The sequence below is a fragment of the Boleophthalmus pectinirostris genome, unplaced genomic scaffold (genome assembly GCF_026225935.1).
Source record: "Boleophthalmus pectinirostris isolate CB_2022bp ecotype Guang Dong unplaced genomic scaffold, ASM2622593v1 HiC_scaffold_13, whole genome shotgun sequence".
NCBI lineage: Eukaryota > Metazoa > Chordata > Actinopteri > Gobiiformes > Gobiidae > Boleophthalmus > Boleophthalmus pectinirostris.
The window spans coordinates 6499447-6516011 of NW_026571036.1; the positions used below are offsets into that span (position 1 = coordinate 6499447).

The 16565-nt window shown below is 39.2% G+C and overlaps 2 protein-coding genes and 1 non-coding gene across 3 annotated transcripts in view; all 3 read left to right on the forward strand.

The window, feature by feature from the left end:
- Positions 1 to 3513, forward strand: part of LOC110162709 (pleckstrin homology domain-containing family G member 1) — a 106254-nt gene extending 102741 nt beyond the window's left edge. The window contains exon 17 of the mRNA XM_055149513.1: positions 185 to 3513. Within this exon, the coding sequence (XP_055005488.1) occupies positions 185 to 1089 (905 nt within the window). The 3' untranslated portion in view covers positions 1090 to 3513. The remainder of the gene's footprint in view (positions 1 to 184) is intronic.
- Positions 3514 to 4589: 1076 nt separating this feature from the next.
- Positions 4590 to 16561, forward strand: tcp1 (t-complex 1). Its single transcript, XM_020927612.2, has 12 exons — positions 4590 to 4750; positions 5620 to 5705; positions 5916 to 6044; positions 6423 to 6520; positions 6672 to 6782; positions 7728 to 7909; positions 9353 to 9479; positions 11204 to 11379; positions 12568 to 12691; positions 12922 to 13114; positions 14579 to 14742; positions 16160 to 16561. Exons 1-12 carry the CDS (start codon positions 4678 to 4680, stop codon positions 16371 to 16373), a joined length of 1677 nt encoding a protein of 558 aa, XP_020783271.2. The 5' UTR covers positions 4590 to 4677; the 3' UTR covers positions 16374 to 16561.
- LOC129407772 (small nucleolar RNA SNORA29) lies at positions 4988 to 5123 on the forward strand. Its single transcript, XR_008631703.1, has one exon. It is a non-coding gene; the product is annotated as a small nucleolar RNA SNORA29 (small nucleolar RNA).
- Positions 16562 to 16565: the final 4 nt, after the last annotated feature.

Here is a 16565-nt window from a genome sequence, read left to right on the forward strand (position 1 = left end):
TAATCCAAATAAATGCCAGTTTTAAGGAGACAAGAAGGTTCTACCAGAGAAGTTTCGTAATGCACTTTTAAGTTATTGTGTGGACCAGGTCTTATGATGTTGGCAATGATGATTTTTTGAATTTTGGTTAATAAAAACATATGGGAAAAAAACCTCACAATCCTCTTACGTCTCTTTCTCTTAGGTGCCCGGATCGCCGAGTATTCCCAGCTGTACGACCAGGTCATGTTCCCTCCTGGCTCCTCCCCCTCCGGCCCCGCCTCCCCCGCCCCCCATCACCACCACCACCACCACTACCACCTCCCCTCCTCCCCCTCCCTGCCCGAGACCTCCTCCGAGCACGACTGGCTCCACTCCACCTACAGCAACGGCGAACTGGCCAGCTTCATCTCCTCCCTGTCCGCCGAAACCCCCCAGCTCCGCGCCGCCTCCACCCCGCAACGCCCTCCCATTCCCCCCGGTCCCGCTTCCAAAACCTCCCAGTCCACGCCCATTTCCCAACGCTGGAGCTCCTGCATGTCCGCCCCGTCTGAAAAAGAGGAGCACGTGTATAGCACTATCAAGAGACACACATCTTTCAACGCGCCGTCTTTGCCGCCGAAAAACGCAACCGAGCAAGAGAAGAAACCTAAAAGTAACAGGTCTTCCGGACACTACCCGAGCTTGGGGCGCACCGGCCGGCACAACAGCCTTCCGGAAAGCACGGACATCACCTTGCAAGACGGGCAGCAGGTCGTAGTGCTAAACCGCAACTCGGCGCTGAGCATTCTCACCGCCACGCAGAACTACCTCGCCAACTTCAAGGACAATGGCGAGGACGACGACGATTACGTAGAGATCCGATCGGAAGACGAAAGCGAGCCCGACCGCAACAGCAATTTCGGAGTTTCGCCGAACTTCCCCAAGGGTCGGGTCCAGTCGCACAGCTTGCCGAACACGCCTGTCCATAAGTGCGATTCGCTGAGGTCCGTAGAGCGCCACCACCTGGAGAAGTACTTGTGGAGCGAGCAGCAGCATCACAACCAACCCAAAATTGTCCAGTCGTTGAGAGACAAATTGCAGTGTCTTAGCTCGAGTAGTTTCGCCTAAAAATGTAAACGTATTCACAGCACGTTGGACTTATCGGCGAATACCATTTCTGGAGCGAAAACCGGCCCACGTAAGCGAGGTGTGGGAGGGTTTAGCCGCTGAGCAGTCGAAGAGAAAGAGATTTAGACCTGCTTCGCCGTTTTAAATAATATACAGTCCACTCTAGTATCTTTCAACGTAGAAAAAGGAACCAGTTATCTCTTCGTTACAGGGCTTTCATAGGTTGACTGTGCCATATTTGATCTTGCCTTAGCACTTTTCATGTGTACATTGATTACTGTTCACTGCAACTTCTGTCAATCTGTACTTCTCAGAGTTACAAATTAGCCGGTAATTGTAATAGTATTTCTCATAAATATATTCTAGATTGGTATTAAAATAATTCCACTTTCAACAAATAATAACTTTTACTTTTAAGTTAAAGGGCCCATATTACGCTTTTTTCTGAACCAAAGTGTTATAATGTTGTTACCTCATCACAAACAGACCTGGGGTTGTGTTTTGTTTTCATTCGCACATGTTTAACACACAGATCCGGCATAATTAGGCTGATTTATTCTTTCAAAACAGGAAGTGCTCCACTGTGTTTGTGAATATTGTACATCTTCACTAGAATCACTTGGAACATTTAAATCCGTGTATCATTTGTTTATTTGTTTTTCAATATAAAACCAAAAATGACACGTAAATATGACTATTTTCTTCATTATTTGTCTCCAAAACCAAATTGAAAAAACAGATTCGATTTATCAGTTTTCGAATTTGTGTTTAAATGAAAAGTGGAAAAAATGGATAACAGCCATTTCCCATTTGTCTGACTTAAACTGCGATGCGGGACTGAACCGGGACTGAACCAGGACTGAACCGTTTTCAGTCCTGGTCTGGTCTCAGTCCCAGTCTCAATCACGGTCTAGTCGTGGTCTGGCCCTGCCTCATTCCTGGTCCTGTTCCCGGTCTCAGTCCCAGTCTGGTTCTGGTCTTGTCCCGGACCTGGTTCAGTCCAGGTTCAGGCGCAAAAGTCCAACATCGCAGTTTAAGTTTCGGAAACGGCGATTATCCGTTTTTTTCCATTTTTCATTTAAACACAAAATCGAAAACTGAAAAACTGAATCGTTATCCTTTTTTTTTTTTTCATTTTGGTTTTGGAGACAAATAATGAAGAAAACCGTTGTTTTTTTTTCACTTTCTTATTTTTGATTTCATATTGAAAAACTAATGAACAAATGATACATGGATTAATTTCAGTTCTGAAATGATCAGTCTCTACTAAACAAAAGGTAAAAAACGGTGGAACAGAGCATTTTGAGCTTTTGGAGATGCAGACAGATTAATAATAAAGCTTTACGCAAACATGTGTGAATGAAACAAAACACAACTTCAATGGTTTCTGAGGAGGTAACAACATTATAAAATGGCTTAAAGCATCAAGAGTCAGTTTTGCGTAATATAGAACCTTTAAACAGTAACATACATATAACATACAACATACATTGGCTTGTGTTTCTATTCGCTTTCTATTCAAACTTGCAATATAACGCTTTTAATTTAGCATTTTACTGACAAGCTTTTAGCAATAATAAGGTATCCACATTATCTATCTATCGTGGCTAGTGAAATTAGACTTAAACTATAAGTCTTACTGTCAATAGTGTATCCTGCTTTTAAAATATCTATAAGAGCTATCTATTTATTTTCAATATGTGAGTAAATCTTATGGGTTGAAGTTTTAAATGGTTTTAACATAAAGGGACCAGGAAGGAGCACGTTGGCGGTAGTTGAAATTCTACAGTACTGTTTTTCTTTTTTTTTTTCTTTACAATTTCTGTTTAAAGGGACACTATATCGCACTACTGAACAAGATTTTTATATTTTTATTTTTTTTGCAAAATTTGAAGCCACACCCAGTTCGCACATTTCAATTGAAGTTCACACAAATTTTCACTAAATGTATTCTATTTATATGTCAACACACCTCTTTACAATTATCACATCAAATTGTAAATGCAAGTTAAATGTATTTATTTAAACTTTAAGAGACTCACAAAATTGACTCCAGTTCTGTTACACAATAAAATCACAAAATCTGGTCTTGTTTTGTTTAAGATGTGTAGATTCAAATGATGGAATATTTTGAAATATGAAGTAAGTTTATGTCCATGTGAGTCTCTGTTTCACTGATGGGGTTGGGCAGGTATCATTGACTCTTTTTTGCACTTTTTTCTGTTTTTACTTTTATTTGTAAACTCTTTGTATAGATGTACATTAGGAACATTATTCTCGTTTGCCATAGGTGTGATTTAATGTTTTCTTTTTTTTTGTCTTTTTAAGTTAAGTGTACTGAATTTTGTAACTGCCTCGTTGTCTTTGCTCAACAGAACTGTACTGCAGGAAATAAATATAAAGTAAATTTTAACTATATAAAAACTGTGTGTGTTGTCATTATTGGGCTATTATCTATGAGAATAAAATGTGACATGGTTTTAAATATATTTATATTAGCTTTATACCATTCATGTGTTTTGGATTATTTAATTTTATCTAATAATGAAATAAGTCTTTGTCATCCTGCACTGTGAAAGCAAAAAATTATATAATACAGAAACTTTGCTAAAGATATTTTCCACTTGTCCAAAGTAATGTGAGAATTAATAAATAAATGAATAAATAAATCTTCAAAATGACTATATATATATAGGCCTATACAGATGCTGCTATATCTTTGACATGTAAATAGTTTTTTACCCTTTGTACTTGTACATAGGCTACATGTGATTAAATACAAATTTGAGGAGTATAATTAATTCAGGATAAATAAAATAACAATATTGATATTACTGTGTTAGTATCGCAAATATTCATAATAAAATAATTATACATTTATATTAGTTTTAATATAAAACAGGAGGTCAAATCATGATGGAAAGAATAACATATAATCTTAACCTGCAAGGGCACAAGTACGATGAGCAATGGGAAAAGTGGAATAAATGACACCAGCAAAACAACGTAGTATATTAAAATGTCATTACCAAATGCATGTTTAAATAAGAACCTGTAACTCCAGACTGTTCTTACATTGATATATATATATATATATATATATATATATATATATATATATATATATATATATATATATATATATTTGTGTGTGTGTGTTTTTTTGGGTTTTTTTTGTATGTTTTGAAATGTAACGTAACACTAATAAAATAAATAAAATATTGTTTTTGTTTTTTTTAAAAAGGAGGACAAATCTTCATTCAACAGCAGATGACGCTCTACGCACGTTTATAATCTGGAGCAGCCATACGCACGAAGACGAAAAACTGCTCTGTTGCATTCTGGGAAATGTTGTTCGAAATTATTCCAGCTTTAAAACGCACTTTCCGTTATAACCAGGCTTTGTTTTGAACACGACGTTACAGCGCCCTTCCAAACAAACACATAACTTTAATACTATTTCCCGAAAACTTCTAGCAGCGCCATTTTATGATATTAATTTTCTTCTGGAAGCTTCGGAGTTTAGACCGGTTTACCCACAGTGCACCGCGGCGCTTCCCTTTCTTCTCAGATTGTACAGGGTCCAAAATGTCGCTCCTGGACGGTCCCCTAAACGTGCTCGGACAGAGGATAACCGGCGAGTCCGTCCGCACGCAGAATGGTCAGTGATGTCCGCAGTCTGAGCTTTATTTTAGTCCGATAAAACTGTAGAATTGTGCGTTTTTTGTGATCAGAAACAACCAAACTCATCCATGCTGCATCACACGTGTGGCTAATGCTACCGGCTAACTTCATATCAGCTTTGTGTTGTTATTTATGGATCATAGAATATTTACGAAGTCTTTTGACACTCTTGACAAAACTGCATATCGTAATTTATCTGTGCGTTTTTATGTTTTGGCCCGTTTTAGTACCTTCCATTTGTGTGCACTGAATGGGCGGCTATGCTAATGGGCTACAGAAACACTGTCATGGTCTGAAGGTGTGGCTATTGTCTGTGAACCACGCTAAATAATATGACAGAACATATCAACAAGGCAATTTAGGATTTAGATGAAGAAATTAAACTTGTATGTAAGTGTAAATAAGAGTAGATGGTGTTATTGTCTTTTACTCGTGGTAGTTTTGAGTGTAGATGCGATGATGTCTCAGATGGAGCAGTCTGAGCCAACATCCCTGATACAAAATGATCCAGTGTCCCGTTATATGTACTCAACAACAGATGGATATAAACATTTCTACACAATAAAGTTGATGTCATCAGAGATATGCCATGTTTGAACGTGAGAAAGGGATTTCATCTAAACTACACAATTTATCATATGACTCTTTATTGACAGTCCTGTTCCAATGCATGATTTGTTCAGTCCAGTTCAGTTTCCTAATTCGTTGACCATTTAATTTATTCATTAATCATCATTATTCTGCTCTGTAGTGGTTTTTTTTGGAGTTGCTCCTTGGGAAACCAGAGCTGGTGTTTTATACTTGCAGGTTCTGTCTTGTTTAAAATGGGTTTGTTCTTTTTTACAGTCATGGCTGCAGCATCCATCGCCAACATCGTCAAAAGCTCCCTGGGACCAGTCGGTCTTGACAAGATGTTGGTGGATGACATTGGGGTGAGTTTTAGATGATTAGTTTTTGTTTTTTTGCAGTTTCAAGTATGTAAATATCCCACATGAAGAGAAGAGACATCCTTTTTAACTATGGTGACCCTAAACTGTATACCGTAATGAAATAGAAAATCTAATAATTGCTGTGTGGAATTGTAAGCCACAGTTTCTGAATCCAACTCCTCGTGGATCATCATTAAAGTGTGTTGTTTTTAGGACGTGACCATCACAAACGACGGGGCGACCATCCTGAAGCTGCTGGAGGTTGAGCACCCGGCGGCTAAAGTTCTGTGTGAACTCGCCGACCTGCAGGACAAGGAGGTCGGGGACGGGACCACCTCTGTGGTGAGTGCACATGCTTTTGTGAACTGTTTGACCCTTGAAACATTATTAGGCTCAACCCTCAACAATCTGAGAGTTTGAATTAATAACATTTGAATACAATTATGCAACCTAAACATGAACTTTTATACTAAGTAAAAAAAATAATTGTTGTTTTTCGTCGTCCTGTTTTAGTACCATGCTTCTGCTTCCTACAGATGTGTGGCTATGCTAACAGGACAAAGAAACTGTCCCTCGGTGTCTGAAGGAGTTTAGGAGCTGCTTTTTTCAAACTCCTAATGAAACGATGGCACAAACCTCAACAAGTGTGGGGTTAAAGGTTCACTCTTGTGCTGTTTCTCATGCTCTTGTCCTTGACTGTGTGATGTGCTCTCTGTGCAGGTGATTCTGGCGGCAGAGCTGCTGAAGAGCGCAGACGAGCTGGTCAAACAGAGGATCCACCCCACGTCGGTCATCAGTGGATATCGTCTGGCGTGCAAGTACGTACATGATTGAGCTTTATCTCATATATTTATGCTTTTGGATGTTTGGTCATTTGTGAGTTCTTGTGAACAGCCGTTAAAGAGTGAACCTTCATTCACGGAGTTGTAACATTGTGAGGTTTTGACTGATGGCACTTCTGTTTTGCAGGGAAGCTGTGCGCTACATAAACGAGAACCTCACAATCGCAGCAGATGAACTGGGCAGAGAATGTTTAATCAACGCAGCAAAGACGTCCATGTCCTCAAAAATCATCGGAGTGTATCCTTTATCTGGTTGTCTTGGAATGAAATTATATAGGTTTGGGAAACATGACAGTACACCTAGAATTAACAAGTTCAAAAGACTGTTATTGATTAATCTGATTGTGATTGTGCTTTGTCTTGAATGTTGCACAGTATGGCATTAAAACCATCCATCTCAATTGAGACAAGGACCAGGCCAAAGATCAGCTCTGTTGACTGGATCTTTTTTGTTTTTATTTTCTGAAATAAAAATGCTTGTAATTCATAAATGGAAGATGGATAAGTTTAATGCTATACTCTGTAACATTTTAGCAGTTGAGGTTGAGAACCCTGTTGCAGAAAAGTTACATAGTCTGCCTTTAATTGACTTGTAGCTTTACACGGTACTATATCTTTAAAACAACTGTGTGCTCGATTATGGAAAAAATCATTATTACGATTATTTTGGTCAATATTGAAATCATGATTATTGAAGCAATTATTTTTTTAATTACAAGATGCATTTATTCAGCATTTCTACCTCTCAAAAAAACACTTTATTTAAAATTCACACAAACTTTCAGACTGAAAATATAGACTACAAATATGTACTTTAGAGCAGTTTTGTGATGTAAAATAAACTTAAAATTAAATGAATTAAATAAAAATATACTTTGAACATGAAAGAAGGTAAAGAAAAAACATAAATGTATCCAAAATAAACTATATATCCAGCTGTTCTACAATCTCTATATTTAAAAATAAAATAAATGTACTCACTTATTTTAAAAAAATATCCCAAAATAAACTTTAGTAAGCTTTAAATAGTTTCAACCCGATTATATGAGTTTGAGGATTTGACACGCAAATCGAAATCGCGATCAAAATTCTATTAATTGAACAGCCTTGGTATGTGTTGTGGTAAAAATGTATAAAAATGGCAGAAGGCATTTAAATATATCCCTTAACCGGACCCTCTCAGTGATTCAGACTTCTTCTCAGACATAGTGGTGGACGCTGCCATGGCGGTGAAGTTCACAGACGGCAGAGGCATGGCCAAGTACCCCATCAACTCCGTGAACGTGCTCAAGGCCCACGGGCGCAGCCAGAAGGAGAGCTTCCTGGTCAACGGATACGCCCTCAACTGCACCGTGGGGTCACAAGGTGCGTTTGATATCCACCCCGGGACGTCTGCTGACACCTCCCATTTAATTTGCTGCGACGCCCGTCCTGGTGGCGTACTCAGTGATACGCGTGGGAGACAGGAGCATGGCTGTGGAAAGAAAAAATGCTGCATGTTTTTATAAACTGTGGCAGCTCTTTTCTGGTCAAACAATTACTTATGACTGAAAATAAGACTGACACTTTGTATTTTTTCAAATCAAATATTGGTTTTACTGATAACAATTGTATCACTGATTATTAATTATGAAATTATTTGGGGGTTATTTTGAGAACCAATCAGAAAGCAGAAAGAGCCTCACATGAGTCTCATTTCAACATTGAAATCCAGTTGGTTTAAATGTAAAATGCTTCTCTGATCTGAATGGGGACTACCTAAACCCCAGCCCCTCATGAGGCATGAGTCGGTGCTAGTGCAGCCTCTGCAGCTCAGTGAGAGAATTCTGGAGGTTTTGAGCTTTCACGTGAGGCCTGGTCTGTCCTCACTGCAAAAAAGCTTGGCCAAAGATAAGATATAAAAACTCACCGTATTTTCCGCACTATTAGGCGCTCTGGCTTATAAGATTCATTAAATGTCATTAAATGGTCTGTTTTCGAAAATTTTTCACAAATAAACTGCACCGGACTTTAAACGAAACACAATAGTTGGATGGGTCAGTGGGACTTTGTTTGGTGCGTTCACGGCGACTCTGGGCTATGATCAGTTGTGGCGTGTAGGGAGGGTGCTGTCTGGAACCGCTGGATTGTCGGCATGTTCGCAGTGACTCAGTTGTGTGTAGAAGTGACACATAGCGCTCACTTTTTCGATTCGTTCCTTCGTTCCTCGTCCATGTGGAGTGATGAGTGTGGCTGTGGGTGTTCTTCACTGCACCATCGCTGTCTGCTCCGTGTGTTTGTGTGTTCTGTGGGTGGTGCGGTTTTGTAGTTTACTGAAGTCGTGCTGGGACACCCAAGTGGATTTGTGTATAGGGCGCTCTGGATTGTGGGGCATGCAATCGTTTTTTGATGGGGTTGGAGCCTTAAGAGCGCGCCCAGTAGCTCGGAAAATACGGTAAATCTATCAGTAAATGACTTAAAAGTAGTGAAATTACCTATCCATGCAGCAAGATCATTTTACTTGACAAGTTATCTTAAAATAAACTACCTCTAGACAAGAATTAAGCAGTATCTGGTGGATAACATGATATAAGTTTTAAAATCTTGGCCCAATCAGAAAAATGGGAACGAGTCAAACTTGGACTCTGTCTGCAGGTTAAGGCTCTGCACACACAGTTTCAGTTGTGACTATGATATAACCAGCTACATACACTTTATTTTAGGGCAGAATAAATGCTTATCAAAAACACGTAAATTAAAAAGTGTACCCTACAATAAAACGTTACCAAATGATGAACTTTTACGTAACTCTCTGTTGTGTCTGTGAAGGGATGGTGAAGCGTGTGGTGAACGCTAAAATCGCCTGTCTGGACTTCAGCCTGCAGAAGACCAAGATGAAGATGGGCGTCCAGGTCATCATCAACGACCCCGAGAAGCTCGACCTCATCAGACAGAGGTGAGAGGTGCAGTCCAAAACTATGTCTCCGCCGTCTCGATCAAGAGCCTTTCAAACCTGTTCCCATTAAATTTGCTGTGAGTCTCGGTCAGTAGTTTTCACAGTGATACGCGTGGGAGAAAACATGAGCAGTCCAAAGTCAAAACCTCCTCCAGCTCCTGTAGCTGTTGGAGCACTTTTATGGACTGGACAACCTCAAAACATGAACTTAAAGGTGTACTGTGTACTGCTTTGTCCTGAATTTTCCACTGCCTTAGACTCACCTCTCCATACATCTGGCTCGTAACTTGACCTGATGAATCCCCTGCTCACCTCTGTCCAGTTAGATGGATAAGTTTAATGCCCTACTGTGGAACATCCCGGCAAATACAATATCATCTCCATAAAGAAAAGTTGCGTCGTGCGTCTTTTAAAGGTGCATTGTGTAACTCTTTTGGTGAAGAGTCCTTTTCTCATTTTCGTTTTCCTCGTGGAAATGTTATTGCTTTGACTGGAATGTGTCACAGTGTGGCATTAAACATTTTTTTTAATCATCATGGAGATCAAACTAGGCCAAGTTACAGGTCAGATCTGTGGAGCAGAGGTGGGACCAAGTCGTTGTTTTGCAAGTCTCAAGTAAGTCTCAAGACTTTGACCTCAAGTCCGAGGCAAGTCCAAGTCTTGAGTCACTGGCCCATAAGTCCAAGTCGTCTGCTTTGAGCTTCAAGTCATTTCAAGTTTTTAAAGGGCCCATCTCATGCGGAGGTGGTGGAGCGGGTGCGAAGCCCTTTCTGCTAAGTCAACAGCGTCATCGGTGTATTGGCCACATCATCGTTGTAGCAGCTTTAGTTCGTTGTCACGTGGGAGGGTGGCAGAAATACGCTGCAATTTGTTAAAAAAAACACAGAATCAATCTAAAAACCACTTCAGCGACAGATACAAGGCCCACACATCACTCTTAGAAGGTAGAAAGCTCTGAAAAGTAGATTTTTGCATGAGATGGGTCCTTTAAATTAAACTACCAAATATATCAGGTTTTTGCAGTTTATATGACTTTTAAACTAAATTGTACTTAAAAAGTCATGGTATATTTATATATGAATATTTATATTAAAGTTGTCAAAACATTTAAAAAGGAAAAATTCACTTTTCTACAAGAGTGCCAATTATTACAGTCAAAACTGAAAGGATTAAGATTTAAGAGTGCTTAATAAGTTTATTTGTCAACTAGTCTAAGCATCAAGTCTTCTCAAGTCAGAGTCAAGTCCCAAGTCACTGGCCTTCAAGTCCAAGTCGAGTCCCAAGTCTTTGTCTATTTTAAGTGTCAAGTCCTAAAAATAGTGACTTAAGTCTGACTCGAGTCCAAGTCACGACCTCTGCTGTGGAGAGATGACACCGTTCAGTAAGAATGTTTGTTTTTCTGGGTATTTTTGAGCTATAAAGCCACCTGTAATTGAAGAAATATAAGGTAGAGCTGTTTAATGTCATACTGTGGAACATTCTAGGCAGAGCAGTGACATCTCCATAGAAACGAGAAGGTGACAGACCCAATCAGAAAGTTACATAGTACACCTTTAAGTATATTTATAATTGCACTGTAACATTATCACTTTATGTTCTGTGAGAGTAAATATATTAATAGTTTTTAAGGTTTGCATTGTGGTTATTCTTGGTTTTCCTCTCTACTCTCCGCACATAAAACCAACTTGGATTTAAATTTCAATCAATACTTTTATCTAATCTAGAGAGTCCGACATCACCAAGGAGAGAATCCAGAAGATCCTGGCGACGGGTGCCAACGTGGTCCTGACCACCGGGGGCATCGACGACATGTGCCTCAAGTACTTCGTGGACGTGGGCGCCATGGCGGTGAGGCGGGTGCTGAAGAGGGACCTGAAACGCATCGCCAAGGCCACGGGAGGTGAGGAGGGAAAGAAACATCTGCGCGGCTTATGTTTATGTCTGTGTTTACGCGCACGCCAGAAATGTGATCTGATTGTCTGATTTCTGGAGTTATGTGATTATTTGGAACGTCTAGGCCTGTCACGATAAATCCTAGATCGACTTTTCATTCAAATTAGGTGAACATTACTTTTTGGGGGTCAGTATTTATCGTGGGAAATTTTTCTTTGTACTCGTGGGAAAATAGTGGTTGTTATTCTGTTTATTACAAAGATTTGAGCTGTAGAAAGTTAAATTTTGAACTTTTATGACTCATAGATACAAATGAACTTAAGTTTTGCTTTCTTTTATTAATCACAGCTCATATTTCTTAACAGTATTGTACATTTTGAATTCTTTTTTGTGGAACTGAGTTTTGTGGATTATCCTACTTTATGGTTTGTTTTCAGGATTATCCATATTTACTTACAGCAATATATCATATTTTTTGGACTAAGGCACAATATCAATAATGTTGAATTCTTTCATCTATTTTCATACATAAATTGCACCGGATTATAAGGAGCATTAAGTGAAACAAATGGACGACACTTGAGTCTGATCCTTAGTCCAGGCGTCCTCGATCCATTGGCAGATCGTGGCGTAATTCACCTGGTGTTGCCTCTCTGTCTTGGTGAATATGGATTATGAATGTGGGTGGATCATTTAAGTCTTTTTTTTTCAACTCAGATATACAATGAGTAATAATGTGTTTAATGCAGCTTTGTGCACATTTGTTTACATTTTACAGAAACAAACCTGAAACGGATTATAAGGCGCACTGTCAATTTTTGAGAAAATTAAAGGATTTTACGTGCACCTTATAGTCTGAAAAATACATATATATCCCAAATGTGTTATCGTGACAAGCCGTGAACTGCCAGGTAAACAGTTGCATCTTACGTAAATAATCTGATATCTTTCTGATTGTTCACGCCAGTGCAAAGACAAAAAATTAAAGAAAAAATGTTAGAGTGAGTTTAAAATGTTATTTTAAAATCCATTGTACTTAGTCTTCAAAATCCTACAGTTCCTCTAAAATTCACGGATTCACTGACACAGATCAAATTTCTTTTATGCTGTAAACACACCAAAATCATATGTAATTATTGGGTTATCTGATTATTCTAGTTATCTGGTTTTTAATAAAGATGTTGATGTGTCGTAGCCACCGTGTGCTCGTCCCTGAGTAACCTGGAGGGGGAGGAGACGTTTGAGGCCACCATGCTGGGCCAGGCCGAGGAGGTGGTCCAGGAGAGGATCTGTGACGACGAGCTCATCCTCATTAAGAAGTAAGACCTCAAAATCTTTATCTCTATATCAAGGTTGTCCAAACTGTGGCCCGGGAGCCAAATGTAGTGCTCAGATTTTTGTTAACCCTCATTCTTCCTGCTGATTTGGCCAAATGGCAGTACTTTCTTCCAGAAATTTAAGTATTAGTACCACTATAATGTCCATAACATCACATAAATCAGGCATACAGACATTTTTTAACAGTAACCCTTTCCCTCGTCTCCTCCAGTACCAAAGCGCGCACGTCCGCCTCCATCGTGCTGCGCGGGGCCAATGACTTCATGTGTGACGAGATGGAGCGCTCGGTTCACGACGCCCTGTGTGTGGTCAAGAGGGTGCTGGAGTCCAAGTCTGTGGTGCCAGGAGGGGGCGCTGTGGAGGCCGCTCTGTCCATCTACCTGGAGAACTACGCCACTAGTATGGTAAGAACCGGGCTATTTAAGTTTATCTCAGTGTTTTTCCCTGTTTCAGTTTCATTCAGACAAATTGGTGAAGACCCTTTAATAAATAAATAAATAATAGAACATAAGCTTTCATTGAATCTTCTTTACATATAATCCAAAGTGTATTTTACTGAAAAAGCTATGACTAATCTCTGTGTTTGAACCAAATGGCGCTCACAAGACACAAGTATTTATTAGGGGTGTGCAAAATATTTAAATATTAAAATATCGTCATATCGTATTGTTTAATGGGATGAAACTGTATCGATATCATGGGCTGCTGTATCGATATATCACCAAGAATATTTTTTGGTTATATTTTGCTAAATAATTTTTCTACAGTGCTGCAGTTTGTTGCTTGTTCAGAGGAAGGACACTGTATGCAGCACATTTGACATTTTCACTGTTTTGATGATTTTAAATGTTTGTGTTTCATATGAACTTTGCTTAAGAAGTGGTTTAACAAAGACTTTTATTATCACAGCCATGATTTGAACCATATTGAATCAGTTTGACAAATCACATTGAATCATATCGAATCATAAGCTCATTGTATTGAGATATGTATCGTATCATGGACTGTTTATCGAGGTATGTATCATAACAGCAACTTCTGAATGATACCCAACCATAATATTAATACAGAAAAAGACAAATTCCATTTTTGAACAATGTTTATGCTGCCTTTTTACATATTAATACATGACAATACCAAATTTTCAACTCGCTCACCATTGTTTACAGACATTTTATTGATCCTGAGAGAAATTAGTTTTGTTACAGTTGACATTGCGACAACAAAAGACAGCAGCAACTCAAATGTTTAATAGCTGAATAAATAGCTGGCTCCTTCACTCATTTCACAAAGTCCAACTGTCCCTTCCTTGTGTCCTTTGAACTGCACATGCTACACTTCTTAGTTGGTTAATATCCCATGACAGGATGTTAAAAACTGAGCTTAAATAAAACATTTCAAAAACTGCTCTGTGTGTGAGCCAGCCAGCCACAAGAGCAGCCACCAGAAAAGTTGTTTAATAATGTAAATAATACACAAGACACAGATGAATCCAACAGCAGTAGTTTGTTTGCACGGTCCATGTCCATCCAGTTTGGAAATATTTTAGACAGTACTGTGGTTAAAGATGCACTATGTAACATTTTTTTGGTGGAGGTCGGCTGCCTTTTTGTCTCCATGGAGATGTTATTGCTTTGCCTAGAATGTTCCTTGTTGTGATACTAAAATTTCACTCACTACTTCGATAGTAAAACTGTGTAACATTCTTGGTACAACAATAACGTCTCCATGGAAATAACATCATCACCTTTTTTAAAATTATCAAATTTTTCCAGTTTTTCCAGCCTGCCACTTTTTGAGCGTCAAACGTATTGTTGTTTTCTACTTAAATTGAATTGTGTGTTGATGATTGTACTTTTCCTGTCCAGGGCTCCAGAGAGCAGCTGGCCATCGCAGAGTTCGCCCGCTCCCTCCTCGTCATCCCCAAGACTCTGGCCGTGAACGCCGCTCAGGACTCCACTGACCTGGTGGCCAAACTCCGAGCCTTCCACAACGAGGCGCAGGTCAACCCGGAGCGCAAGAACCTCAAGTGGTAAGACGAGAACACTACACTGCTCTCAGATAAGACATAGTCACAGCAGTTGCAGTAGTAGAATAGTTAAGAAAACAGCTTTTTGTTTTGAATATGATTTGACTTAGAGCTGTTCGAACTTTAACTATTGTAAATATGAGTTGGAGAGAGTGGAAATTGTACAAAACAGTGTCCCTATGTGCTCTTATTTTCTATACAACGTGCTAACCCTCAGATTATAAAATGGATAGTAGAGTTCCTGTTTTGAATGACAGTGGACTCTCGTTTATCGCAGGAGTTACAATCTACCTTTTGTTATTTTCTTCCTTTATGTAACGAACCGAAGATTAATTTATTTCATAATGGCGCCCTAAAGCCACGTAACTTCTACCTTTCTTCAGTGTGTCCAGAAGTCCAACTTTTTGTGTGATGGTTTGTGTCTTCCTCTGCCTTTTGGGTGCGACCGCAGGAGCCTTTGTCAGTGCAGAATGTTTCGTTTTCGTACATTGTGGGTTTTGTTGGGGAGAAAATTTGCAAACATACAGCACTTCAGAACCACACTGCTAGAGATCAAACATTTATGTACATTTTGAGTGTATGTGCGTTCATAAGCTGTAAAAAAAAAAAAAAAAAAAAAAAAAGGCTGTGAAAGGTGAATCGTGTTATAGGGAGGGACGACTGTATTTAACTGTAAACCAAACGATGGATTTGACTGACTTTTATGAAGAATAGCCCCGGACAATTACTAGTATTTACAAAACCTCTTGGCATTATAATAGTTAAGCAACTCACATTAAAAAATTAAAATATCGATATATCCTATTGTTTTAATGTGCTGATACAGTATCTATATTGTGGGCTCCTGTATCGATATATCGCCAAGAGTATTTTTTGGTATATTTTACTAAATTTTGTTAGAGAGCTACATGATTATTACATTGATGATTAAAATGTTTGTTTCATATGAACTTTGCAGAAGAAGTGGTTTAACAAAGACTTTTAGTGTCACAGCCATTTTTTAATTAACCATATCTAATCATTTTGAAATATATTGTATTGAAAGTGCACTGTATCGAGATCTGTATTGTATCGACAACTTCTTAATGATGCCCAGCCCTAGAATTTGTATAATTTTTTGGCAATCTAGAACTTTTTACTATCTTAAACGTGAATCTGGACCAGTGTAGATGGTTTAAAATCAACCATTAATTAAATGCGAGGAATAATTTGTTTGGAACACATGAATTTTAGGGCTTTTCGGAATAATGTGGACTTTTGCCGTTACTGTAAAAAAAAAAAACACAATATATCTGTACTTGGTATAGATGGGCCCTTTAATAGAACATAAGCTTTCATCGAATCTTCATTACTTATAACCCAAAGTACTGCTGTTTATTTTCTATTCTCACCACCCCTTTTCTTCGTTTTGTGTCTTTAGGATCGGCCTGGACCTGATCAACGGCAAACCGCGCGACAACAAGCAGGCGGGCGTCTACGAGCCCACCATGGTCAAGACCAAGAGCCTCAAGTTCGCCACCGAGGCCGCCATCACCATCCTCCGCATCGACGACCTCATCAAGCTCTTCCCCGAGCCCAAGGAGGGAGGCGGCTCGTACAGGGATGCCCTGCAGTCCGGCTCCCTGGAGGGCTGAAGTCCAAGTCCGGTCTTAGGTCCTGTTTCGTTTCTGTATCTGTATTTATACATCTGTAGTGTTCGCTCCGCACTTGCCTGTTTACTGATGATCTGTTGCTCTCACTCAGACTGTAAGAGATTTTTGTTTAGGACGTTTAAGAAAATAAAAGCCCCAACGGTTGTGAACGACCGTTGGAAATGACTGAACGTC